Source organism: Oenanthe melanoleuca, chromosome 9 (genome assembly GCF_029582105.1).
Source record: "Oenanthe melanoleuca isolate GR-GAL-2019-014 chromosome 9, OMel1.0, whole genome shotgun sequence".
NCBI lineage: Eukaryota > Metazoa > Chordata > Aves > Passeriformes > Muscicapidae > Oenanthe > Oenanthe melanoleuca.
This window is the reverse complement of record NC_079343.1, coordinates 12,805,703-12,818,137: the sequence shown is the minus strand read 5'-3', so window position 1 is coordinate 12,818,137 and position 12,435 is coordinate 12,805,703. Positions and strand designations below refer to the sequence as shown.

At 52.6% G+C, this 12,435-nt stretch overlaps 1 protein-coding gene across 1 annotated transcript; it reads left to right on the top strand.

The window, feature by feature from the left end:
• Positions 1–5,808: 5,808 nt before the first annotated feature.
• Positions 5,809–9,729, top strand: CLRN1 (clarin 1). Its single transcript, XM_056498991.1, has 3 exons — positions 5,809–6,061; positions 8,169–8,348; positions 9,454–9,729. Exons 1-3 carry the CDS (start codon positions 5,809–5,811, stop codon positions 9,717–9,719), a joined length of 699 nt encoding a protein of 232 aa, XP_056354966.1. The 3' UTR covers positions 9,720–9,729.
• The last annotated feature ends 2,706 nt before the right edge of the window (positions 9,730–12,435 follow it).

The window sequence follows — 12,435 nt, the reverse complement described above, 5'->3', positions numbered from 1 at the left end:
TGCACACACACACACACACACAGCCCCTGCACACACACAGCCCCTGCACACACACACAGTCCCCAGGGCAGGGATCACCCACCAGGCACCAGCAACACCTGGGAACACAGAGAATACACGCTCAGACTCAAGTACACCCTAGAACTGTTTATGGCAGACACCTGAACTCACCTTCACTAAGCTAAATATTGTGCATTTACTATGTTAAATGGCTTGGTGCTATCAAGTGAAGAAATTGTTAAACAGCAGTTCTTCAGCTGCAAAGCTGATTTGACAAGGTTAACCAAAAAGCATTTTAGAGGACATTATTTACTCCAAAAAGGGATTTTCGACTTCACTGATTAAAAATTATTGTATTTGCTTACACCATATCTGCAGGCTTCATAAATAAATTTCTTCTACTTCTTATTGCCAAGTTCCATTGTCTCTCCTTGCTGCTGCCTCAATGAATATGAGAAAAGCTAATAGCATGTTACTGCAGAAAATTCAAGTGAATTGTAAAAGGAAGATAAGAAGTGCAAGCATCCATCGTGTTCTCTTTGTTTGATCTCTTTTTGTATAAATTTATAAAACAGCAACAAAGTTTATTAATATTCCAGTTTACAGTTACTTCCAAAACGTATGCATATGTAGAATAATCAATAATTGAAATTTAAAAATACATTTGCATTGGCAAAATCCAGCTGCTTAGATTATCTCCACCTGCAAATCAAAACTATTGCAGAAACAAAATCAAATCAAGTTATCATTTTTTAGTCCCTGCAAGATGGACAAAATATGAATCATATTTTAGGCAAGCATTCAAACTTCTCTAGAATTTATAAGCTGTAAATTGGTGACAAAGATCCACAGTCCTCCAAATGCCAAACTCACTCCTTTTGTAATGAGATTAAAGTGAGGCTTCCTTAGAAATATCTTCCTCTTTAGGCAGATTGCCACACAGTGCTGAAGAAGGAACGATTTACCTCTGCCTCAGTTTCCCTTGTCTCTCCTCCAGGAGCCCTGTGCTCCTGCAGCTCCCAGCCCACCCCAGGGCAGCCCTGCACACCTGCAGCCCCAGCAGCACCTGGGCTCTGTGCAGGGCAGAGCAGCTCAGGCAGCAGCCAGGGAGCTCTGAGCAAACCCTTTCCAGCAGCCTGTCTGCAGCAGGAGGGGCCAGAGGAGCTGGGGCTGCTCTGTCAGTGCTGTCACTTGCACACCTTTGCTTTCTTTGCAGTCTTTTCACATGAAATATCAGCTGGAAGGCAAAGAGAGAAAGTTTTCATATCCCCAGTTTTTACACTGCTGATACTCAAACCAAAATTTTACTTTATGGTAAATCTGCTTCACAAAACCCCTCCCAGCACCCTCAGCAGGGGAACACTTCCCTCAGAGGGACTGGGGAGGACAGACCCGAGAGCAGGAAGGTTCCTGCTTCACAGCTGTCCCTGCTCAGAAAAACAGAACCGAGTTTGGGCTGAGCAAGGCTGCTGCACACAGCTGGGGCAGGGGAGAGCAGGGGAAATGCTTTTCCCCAAATAAAGCAGCATGGTGACATCAGCCCTGCTGTGGTGAGATGCTGTCAGCTACCACCAGAGCCAGGGATGGTTCCTGGAGACAACCAGAGCACCCAAAGACTCTGCTCTCCACAGATGCAGAGTTTGCTGGGCATTGCCAGAGCCGTTCCCACCCTGGGCTCTTGGGACACAGGCCCTGGCAGCAGCTGAGACAAGTCTGGAAGGTCTGGCCATCAAATAAATTGCTTTGGTTTTGACTGGAAATCACCAATGTGGAGCCACACAGCTTCCTGTCCCCGAGGGCTGTGCCTCAGGGCTTCCTCCCTCCCTGCACCACGTTCACTCACACACTCAGAATGCACCAACCTCCCAGAACAACCAGGCTCTGGATTTGTCTCATCTGGGCTCTTGCATCTGCAGCAGGTCCTGGACAAGCACAGGCCAGGCCTCAGAGGGGCTCAAACTGCTGCCCCAGTGAAGGTCACAAGGAAAAGCAAGATTGAAGCTGTGTGTTCTTAAGGTCACTGTCAGTTATTTAAGTCACAGAACATTTTTCTTCATTCCTGAGGGATTTTGTACTTTAACTCCTTCAGATGAGCATGTGCTGGATTTCCTAAAATAGTTAAGGGTGAAAACCCCCAGGCAGGTAACGAAGCAATGTGAGCAACAGAAGCAATGCTAACTGCACTATTAAAACTGTTACAAAACTGCTCAGAACCTGCTGTGTTTGCTCAGTGCTTGGGGAACAGACTGATTCTGCAGATAATATTTTGCTCATCTTGTCTCTCTTTCCTGCCAAGCAGCCCCACACTCAGATTTCTCATAGTTACAAATGTTAAATTGAAGCTCTGAGACCTGTCAGAGCTCCTTTCCCACAGTGGCAGTTTTGTTTGTGTGTTTCATTTCCAGAACAGTGATCTCAGAAAGACAAATATCAACTCTCTGCATCTGTCACAATCCCCATTCGTGAGAACTGCATTCTAAACAGGACTTTTTCACTCGAAAGTGAAAAACATCTCTTGGCATCCTAAGAATTCAGAGGGATTCAAAAACAACATCAGAAACAAGTGCAGAGCCCTGAGTGCATAAATATCCACAGGGTTTCAGGACTCTACTCAGTGATTCCAAGAAATTCATCATCACTCCTTACAAATCAATCACTCTCTTCTGTCCTCCACTCACTGGCTAGAAAATCCCTCAAGCTGCAGGTTACAGGTTACAATCCACTGCTGAGGTGGATTTCAGGCTGTTCTTAGCCAAGCTGTATTTTGCACAACAGGAGACTGCAAGAGTCTCACCAACCATTCTAAACCTCTTAAAAAGGATTAAGAGGTGAAAAAGCCATTTCTTCTCAGTTCCCTTCCATGTGGTACCTGTGACAGACTATGACAGATAATAAAACACACTTAGTTCAAATGTCAGGTGAAATTTGAGTGGGTTTAACCCTAGGAAAATCACAGAGTTGTTACAGACATGAGAAAGTCACTATTGCATTCTCCTGCCCACCCTTCTGAGGACTCTGTTCCTGCCCAAATCAACTCCTGCCCTCATGGGACTCCTTCCTAACTGGGGCTGCAGACAAGTCACAGGCACTCCGAGTCTGGACTGGTGCAAAAAAATTTGTTCCTATTTAAAGCTGTACAGTAACAATACAGACTGTTTGCTGGATTTACACCTTCACAATAATCACCACCGTGAAAATCATTCTGGAGCTGTGCACAAGAGATGATCTGAGTCAAGGAAATGTCACATGGAAAATACTTGTGGCAGAAATAATGTCAGTCGTTTTCTCTGCAATCCCATCTAAAAAGAAAGTGAATTTACTGCTTTATTATGACACAGGATAGACTTCTGGATTTTGAGTCCTCCTTCTCAAGTAAATCTCCTGAGGAATCCACACAAGTGAAAGAGAACAGGAGTGAGAGATCCTTCGTTGCTCAGTGCACACGGCCACACTCACCGGGCAGCGATCCTGTCTCTGTATTCATGGTGATGTCACATCCTCGTGGGCCACCAGACCCTCCCACCAAAGCAATTCAACAGCTCCTATTATTGTTATTAGAAATTTCATTAACAGAGAGCAGAGCCCTGTCACTGCACTAGGGGCTGGGTTTGGGTTGCCCCAGCCTGATGGGAGCCCCTTGTCCGCACACAGAGCAGCTGGGACAGAGCCACGGAATCATCGGGCTGGAAAACGTGTCTGAGACCATCATTAACACAGCACGGCCAAGCCCAGCACCTGAACACGCGTGATGCATGACAAAGGCTCAGAACAAGATACTAAAACTGGAAAAGCAGACAGGAAAGAGATTCCAAACATGCTTCAGCTCACATCAAAGCGCGGGCAGCAGACAGCTGTCCTTCAGAGAACATTTCCAGCAATGTCAGCAGGCAGGAGAACTAGCCGTGGGCATCCCATTTGCAGAATAAAAATCCTCGGGGGCTCGCACGGGAACAGCGCACCCAGCCCCGTGACCCGCGGCCTCTCCTGCCAGGGAGGAGCAGAACTGCACCGAGGGGAAGGGAGCGAGATGAAAAGAGGAACAGCACCGCTCGTGGTGACATCCCTGCGGCCCCGGGAGCGGCTGCCCGGGGCTGGGAACCCCGCCCGGGGATGGGCGACACCGCCCGGGGATGGGCGACCCTGCATGGGGATGGGCGACACCGCCCATTATTTAATTATTTAAATAATTTAATTTTTAATTATTTAATTATTTAAATAATTTATTTAATTATTTAAATAATTTAATTATTTAATGGACGACCCCGCCCATTAATTAACAAATTAAATCCACTGTCTACAGATTATGAATTGAGGGGAGATTGCAGCCATTACCTCTTGGTTATCCTTACTCTGGTTTGTGTCTCCATGGAATTGCTGGAGTCTGATCTGTCAGAACAGTGCTGATCCAACACTCCCAAGGTGTGCAGAGCCTGGCTGATGTCACCTCTGGAGATGGGAGGGAGAGAGGAGCAGGGGGAAAAAAAGATTTACCCAGGAGGCCACTGACATGGCAATGGATTGCTGGGATTAGTGGTGGCACAACAGAATTACACTCATTGTACGGCTCAAGGAAGAACAGATCCAAACCCTAAATCTCCGTTTGTTTGGAATTGTCTTCCCTGCAGGGGACTCTTGGCACCTGTCAAACGAGCAGCACACCTGCACAGCACGGCCTCTTTGCTCTGTCTGCTCTTCATAAGCAAGGGTGGGCTGGGTCTTGTGTCAAGCTGTAAGAGAAAATGTATTTGTGTGTTTGAAACCTGGACTGAACAGCTCACCTGAGCATCCCACAAAACAAAGCGCTGTGCACAGCAGACACACTGCCCTGCCAGAGAACACCCTGACAGGGAAAGCAAGTGCCAGCAAGGGCTCAAATACAGCTGCAGATGAAGAGGAGCCTCCTGGTTTGCAGGGTGCTGTACACTACCTGGGCACTACCTTAAAAAACAGCAAAAAGAAATACACCCAGATGGAGAAAAAATCCAAAGCCCAGAACCAAGGAAACGAAACAACAACCAAAAAATAGAAGAGAGCAGCTCAGCATTGCTAGCCTTAGAAGAAAACCTGCAAAAATAAACCCTCTGAAAGCTTCCTTTGTGGAGAGCAGATAGTCATAGAGCAGCCAAGTTCACGGTCTGAGCCCCCAACTCGTGCACTCCCCGGGGGCTGGGACCAGCAGAGACTCATCGAATTACAGAGCTCTGTCATCCTAAACCCTCGCTATCGAGTGACAGGGGATGCACCGACACAGCTGCAGAGCTGTGCAGGAGCCACGGGCAAGGGGAGCCTTGGGGGACAGCCAGGGTGGCGGGGGGGGTCTCAGGGCAGGGTCAGGGGTCTCAGGACAGGGTTAGCCGGACACTGGGCTCTTGGGACAGGGTCAGCCGGGTACCAGGCTCTCAGGACAGGGCTGGCCGGGCACCGGGCTCTCAGGACAGGGTCAGCTGGACACTGGGCTCTCAGGACAGGGCTGGCCGGGCACTGAGCTCTCAGGACAGGGCTGGGCTGGGGGTTTCAGGGCACCACTGGCCGGGTACCGGGCTCTCAGGACAGGGCTGGCCGGGCACTGAGCTCTCAGGACAGGGCTGGCCGGGCTCTGGGCTCTCAGGACAGGGCTGGCCGGGCACCGGGCTCTCAGGACAGGGCTGGCCGGGCACTGAGCTCTCAGGACAGGGCTGGCCGGGCTCTGGGCTCTCAGGACAGGGCTGGCCGGGCACCGGGCTCTCAGGACAGGGCTGGCCGGCTGCCGGGGCTCTCCAGCCTCCCGAGCCCAGGCACCGCCTCTCGCCGCCCAGCCCCGGTGCCACCATGCCAGCGCAGCAGAAGAAGATGCTGTTCTGCACCGCCGGGGTGCTGAGCTTCGCCTGCGCCCTGGGGGCGGCGGCGGCCGTGGGCTCGCAGCTCTGGGTCCGGGGCTCCATCCTCTGCTCCACCGGAGCGCTGCTGGTCAACGCCAGCGGCCCCGAGCTGCACAAGTTCATCGGCGACATCCAGTACGGGCTGTTCTCGGGGCAGAGAGTGCGGCAGTGCGGGCTGGGGGGGCGGCCCCAGAGCTTCTCCTGTGAGTACCGGGGGTTCGGGCTGGGGGGAGGCCCCCGCATTTATCCTGTGAGTACCGGAGGGTTCGGGCTGGGGGGAGACCCCCGCATTTATCCTCTGAGTACCGGGGGGTTCGGGCTGGGGGGAGACCCCAGAGCTTCTCCTGTGAGTACAGGGGGGTTGGGCTGAGGGGAGACCCCCGCATTTATCCTGTGAGTACCGGGGGTTCGGGCTGGGGGGAGACCCCCGCATTTATCCTGTGAGTACCGGGGGGTTCAGGCTCACACCCCTGTCCTTCTCCTGTCAGTACCGATGGGGTTCGGGCTGTTCCCATCCCGGGACAGCTCTGCCTCGCCCTGCTCTGATCTTCGGGCTCAATAACTCGTTTTATGGCACTGTACTGCCTGGCTCATGCCTTCAGCAACCTCTCAGTTACACAGAGAGCCACGTCACAAAAGATTTATGCCATTACTTTAAAAAGAATATTTGGGGGTTAATTAATCTCTGCCATCCTCCTCTGTGCTGTTAAGAAGAATGAACTAAACCTGCAAGAGCCTCAGGGCAGAGCTGGGGCACCGGCTGCTGTTGGGAAACAAAGCAGCCCAGAAGTCTGCGACCTGTGGCACTGACTGGAAGGACTGGGGAGGCTGTCTGGGGAGAGCTGGCTGACTTGGTACCTGACACACAGAATGTCAAAGTGTTAGCTTCACTCTACACTCATAACCTATTAATCTTCAGGGATCAGAAGATCAATAACAATTATGAAGTGAGACACATCTGTGCCAGCAGCACATGGAGCAGGCAGTGAAAGCTGTGCACAGCACCTCTCCCAGCTCCCACAGCACACAGTTTATAATTGCTCTGCCACACCAGCACACACAAATTGTTCACATCTCTGATTTCATGCAAGGGAAGGTTGCTAGGAATTATTTACCATGTAGCATTTTCCCAAAACAGTAAACCAAGCTAATTTAATACAGTGCTTGCTCTCTCTAAGTTCCATCACCAGTCTGTTTACACCACTCAAGTTCCCTCTCAATTGCTTTGTGTGCAGTTACTGCACCCTGGGTGAATTTTCAGAGGGGTCTGTGCAATCCCAGGGTTTGTTTTACTGCTGTAGGTGAGACCTGTGGCCCAGGGCTGGTCCCTCTGCTCTGGGACTGGCACCAGGGTCAGCCGGGGACAGCAGTGAGGGGTCAGGATCAGCCACCCCAGGGAGCACTGAGAGCAGGTGCTGATCCTGCCCTGGGGCTGCAGCAGCCCTCCCCTCCCTCAGTACCTTGGAAGGTACCAGGGGCATTCCTGAGAGCAGGACAAGTTTATAAAATACACAGCACAATGCACTCACTGCACTCAGCATGTCTGAGGAGAACAGACGTGGAAAACAGGCTGAAAGATTTAGTTCTGTGCCTGTCCCCATTAAATGCTCCCCTCTGACCACTGTATCTCTTTTAATTGCAATGTGAATTTGCTCTGCCAGCAAACCCTGTTCAGTTGGGGGAAGCTTCTGCTCCATTTGTTCCCACTCATTCCCATCAGTTTCTAGGTCAGTGGTTCATTTTCTAAAGGTCTCTGCCATGCACAGCACACATGGGTTCATTCAGGACCACGAAGGAATGTTTTCCTTTCAAGACAACATTGCTTCTGGAATTGATTTTTCCTGATACATCACATATAAAATGTTAGCCAGCTACAGATGCAGGTGCCCAGGGGAGGATTCCATAGCACACTATTGCCTGTTTTCTTAAAACAAACCACAAAATGGTATTATCAGTTTTGCATGTTCTCCCAAAACATCACCAGTGTCACAGGAATTAATGCTATTCCTCCTGCTTTGTCCCCAGAGGATTCTTTGCACATCAAGGACCAAATGCACCCTCAGGAGGGGAGGAGAGGCTTTCCCTGGAGCTGATCTCTCTCTCTCCTGGCCAGTCTATGCTTCTGAGTTTCACAGAATTTTTCTGCCTTGAAGCATCCACGAAAAACCATTTCTAGTTAATTATTTCATCTGGTTGCATTTAGAGGAGCAGGATTAAAACAATTATCACAAACAAGCAGGAGCCCCCAGCCTGACGTTAGAGACAACTTTACCTAATGTGCATAATAATGCTGTGGTTTTTTGTTCTCAGTTTTTCCAGATCTGCTCAGAATTATCCCTGCAAGCATCCACGTCAGTGTCATTCTCTTCTGCACAGTCCTGATTGTCTTTGCCCTGGTGGCTGCAGGGTTCTTCATGCTCAACGCTTTTGGCAGCCCCTACGAGACCCTGCACGGCCCCCTGGGGCTCTACCTGTGGAGCTTCATCTGCTGTGAGTGCCCGGGCTGGGCTGGGCTGGGCAGGGGACAGGAGCCAGCTGAGCCTGTCCCACTCTGCCCTGGTACCAGCCAGGCAGGAGGGAGGGCAGCTCTGCCACAGCAGAGCACCTGTTCCAGACTGGAGCTGAGAGATGGACTGGGGCAGTCCTGCAGCAGGGTGGGAATGGACAAGCAGCTGCAGGAACCCCGGGGACACAGGGCTGGGGTGGCACCAGCAGCACCCCACACACAGCAGGGGGCAGGAGCCACAGCAGGGTGGGAAAAGGGGGAACAGCCAAAGCAGCCAGGGATGCAGCTGGTGCCCCTGCAGCCAGTCTGGCTCCCCTGCAGCCAGGGATGCAGCTGGTGCCCTGCAGGACAGTTCCCCTGCAGCCAGGGATGCAGCTGGTGCCCCTGCAGCCTGTCTGGCTCCCCTGCAGCCAGGGATGCAGCTGGTGCCCTGCAGGACAGTTCCCCTGCAGCCAGGGATGCAGCTGGTGCCCCTGCAGCCTGTCTGGCTCCCCTGCAGCCAGGGATGCAGCTGGTGCCCCTGCAGGACAGTTCCCCTGCAGCCAGGGATGCAGCTGGCTCCCCTGCAGGACAGTTCCCCTGCAGCAGGGCAGTGTGAGGCCAGCACTCAGGGCTGCAGGAGGGCTGAGCAGCCTGAGCTGGAGCCAGCAGCAGCTCATGGGGCTGAGCAGAACCACAGCCAGGCAGGGACAGATCTCCCTCTGCCCTCTCTGGGCTGAGGCTTGGCTGCCAGGCAGATCTACCCTGGTTTGCAGGGTGCCACACACTGCAATCATAATTTAACAAAGGACTCAGGGTGTTTCTGTTCAGGCACACAGAGCTCTGCTCTGCTCAGTGGGACACTGAACACGAGCACAGATCCTTCACCAGCTCAGGGCACTAAAGCAGCTGTGATAAATATTCCTGGTCCTGGGCCAAATTCAATTAGAAAACCTCACCCATTTCTATAGCCACTGGCTTGGATTCCAGAAATAACCCCTGCTAAAGCTAAGTGGCCACACAAACATTGTCCATGGGTGTCTGGCTGCAGCACACACCACATCAGGGCTGAGGATTGCAGAGGTGTGAGCATCTCCCCCTCCCTTCCAGGTTCCTGTGGCTGCCTCATCATGATTCTCTTCTCCTCAGAGGTGAAGATCCACCACCTTTCAGAGAAAATTGCTAATTTCAAGGAGGGAACTTTCACTTTCAAGACTCACAGTGAGCAGTTTGCCAATTCCTTCTGGACCATCCTGGTTTGCTCCCTGGTGCACTTCCTCAATGCCCTGCTGATCCGATTCGCTGGGTTTGAATTTCCCTTTTCAAAACCAAAGGACTCAGGGACAATCACAGGAGCAGTTGACCTGATGTATTAAAATGATGGCTTTTAAGAATTTTTCCAGTAAAGAAATTTGTCACTATTTCATCAACAACCACCAGATGTACCAACTTGTGAATGATTAGCTCTAGAGAAGGTAGAAAAAGGGAAGTTTCAAATAGGTGTCAGTATGGTGTAGGCAGTGACCAAAAGAGATGTGCTGTATGGTAATATGTGGGTGGAAAAGCCCTTTCTTGGGGTAAGATCTTAAGACTTTTTTTTCCTGTAAACTGTTTGAAAAGTGGCTGGTATGAAGAAACACAGGAACCTCAGTAACATTGCACAGAAGCTGGAATGTCCAGTCCTTGGGTTGCAGGAGAAGCAGACACTGAGCAGCAGCAGCTCTGCCCTCCAGCCCTGGTGAGGGCAGGGATGGAGCTGGGACAGGGCCCTGGACACCCACAGGGGACAGGCTCAGGCTCAGGCTCAGGCTCCAGCTCACTGGGCAGTGCTCAGAGGGCACAGCCCAAGCTCCTGCACTCTGCTCTGGCTCCACAGGCACAGCAACAGCAGCATTTCTCTGCATGGAACTCTCCAGGGTTTTTCCTTTTACCAAACCAGACTGTGCTCCACCCCAAACTCTGGGAGCCCTGGTTTCCCCAGCAGCTGCTGCAGCCTGGGGACAGAGCTGGCACAGCCCAGGGAGATGCCACCTGCCCCTGCCTTCCTGAGAGGGCAGCCAGGCCTGGCAGTGCTGAGCAAACCCTCTGCAGCCCAGCAGGCAGGGCAGAGCCACGGAGAGAGCCCAGGTACCCCCACCCTGCACTGCCCCTGCAGAGAGCAGCGCTGCCAGTGCTCACCCAACAATGCCAAAAACTGTGGGAACCCCTGGAGAAGGGTGGCAGTAACACAAACCAGACACACCAGGCACAGCACAGCAGGCACAGCTCAACAGGCACAGCCACAGCACGACAGGGATGGCACTACAGGCACAACCACAGCTCAACAGGCACAGCACAGCAGGCACAGCCACAGCACAACAGGGATGGCACTACAGGCACAGCCACAGCACAATAGGAATGGCACTACAGGCACAACCACAGCACAACAGGCACAGCACAGCAGGCACAGCCACAGCACACCAGGCACAGCTCAACAGGCACAGCCACAGCACGACAGGCACAGCACAGCAGGCACAGCCACAGCACGACAGGGATGGCACTACAGGCACAACCACAGCTCAACAGGCACAGCCACAGCACAACAGGGATGGCACTACAGGCACAACCACAGCTCAACAGGCACAGCTCAACAGGCACAGCCACAGCACGACAGGCACGGCACACCAGGCACAGCACACCAGGCACAGCCACAGCACAACAGGCACAGCTCAACAGGCACAGCCACAGCACAACAGGCACAGCACAGCAGGCACAGCCACAGCACAACAGGGATGGCACTACAGGCAGAACTCAACAGGCACAGCACACCAGGCACAACCTGACAGGCACAGCCACAACAAAACAGGCACAGCACAACAGGCACAACCACAGCACGACAGGCACAGCTCAACAGGCACAGCACAGCAGGCAGGCTCCCTGCAGGCTGCAGCTCAGCAGGGGCTCAGGGGCCAGCAGGGAGGGTCAGGCACAGAGAGCCAGAGCAGACAGGAGCCCTGGACATCCCCCAGTGAGCCAAAGCTCCCCAAATGTTCCCCATCACCCCACCAAGCACAGCCTCTGCGGGGTCACCTGGCTGCCTTGGGGATGAGCTGCTCCTCACAGCACACGGGAAATCCCCAGAGCAAACACAGGGGTGGGGGGAGACCCTGCCCCATTTACCTGCGGGGGCTGCACCAGCTGTGGGTGAGGGGCAATCCCTGCCAGACGTGGGTGAGGAACAATCCCTGCCAAATGTGAGTGAGGAACAATCCCTGCCAGCTGGGGGTGAGGGGCAATCCCTGCCAAATGTGAGTGAGGAACAATCCCTGCCAGCTGGGGGTGAGGAGCAATCCCTGCCAAATGTGAGTGAGGAACAATCCCTGCCAGCTGTGGGTGAGGGGCAATCCCTGCCAGATGTGGGTGAGGAACAATCCCTGCCAAATGTGAGTGAGGAACAATCCCTGCCAGCTGTGGCTCAGGAACAATCCCTGCCAGCTGTGGGTGAGGGGCAATCCCTGCCAGATGTGGCTCAGGAACAATCCCTGCCAGATGTGGCTGAGGGGCAATCCCTGCCAGCTGTGGGTCAGGAACAATCCCTGCCAGCAGCTCCCAGTCCCCAGGCACAGACCAGACCCAGGACCAGGTACCAGAGCCCTCTGTGCTTCGGGATCCTCCAGCCCACGAGGCCTCACTGACTTTAATGTCATTTTCTGTACCTTTACTGTGAAAGGCAGAGCACTGCTGGGTATTGTAAAGGTTTGTCAGCTGTGTCCTTTCCCAAAGTAGCTCTGCCTCTGCATCTCCCTGGATTTTATAATGGGGAAGGGTTTCTGTGAGTCAGCACAACTCCCAGTGCTTTTCATCATTTTCTTCTTAATCTACATGCATGTTCCTCCTAATGCTAATGTATGTTCTTAAAGCATAATTTGTATTGCATCTCATGGAATTGTTTACCACACAGCAAACACAAACACTTTCCTTTCCCAGCCCCAGCCCGGGCTCTGGGAGTCCTCACGGGGGTCCCTGTGCCCAAAGCCACCCCCACATCCCCCCTGCAGCGAGCATCAGCTCAGCTATTCCTAAGGCAAAGCAAAATAAAACTCGGGCAATGTT

Coding starts and splice junctions, on each gene's coding strand:
- CLRN1 (XM_056498991.1), top strand. CDS start 5,809: ATGCCAGCGCAGCAGAAGAAGATGCTGTTCTGCACCGCCGGGGTGCTG. Junction 6,062..8,168: donor GCGGCCCCAGAGCTTCTCCT/GTGAGTACCGGG, acceptor TTTTGTTCTCAG/TTTTTCCAGATCTGCTCAGA. Junction 8,349..9,453: donor CCTGTGGAGCTTCATCTGCT/GTGAGTGCCCGG, acceptor CCTCCCTTCCAG/GTTCCTGTGGCTGCCTCATC.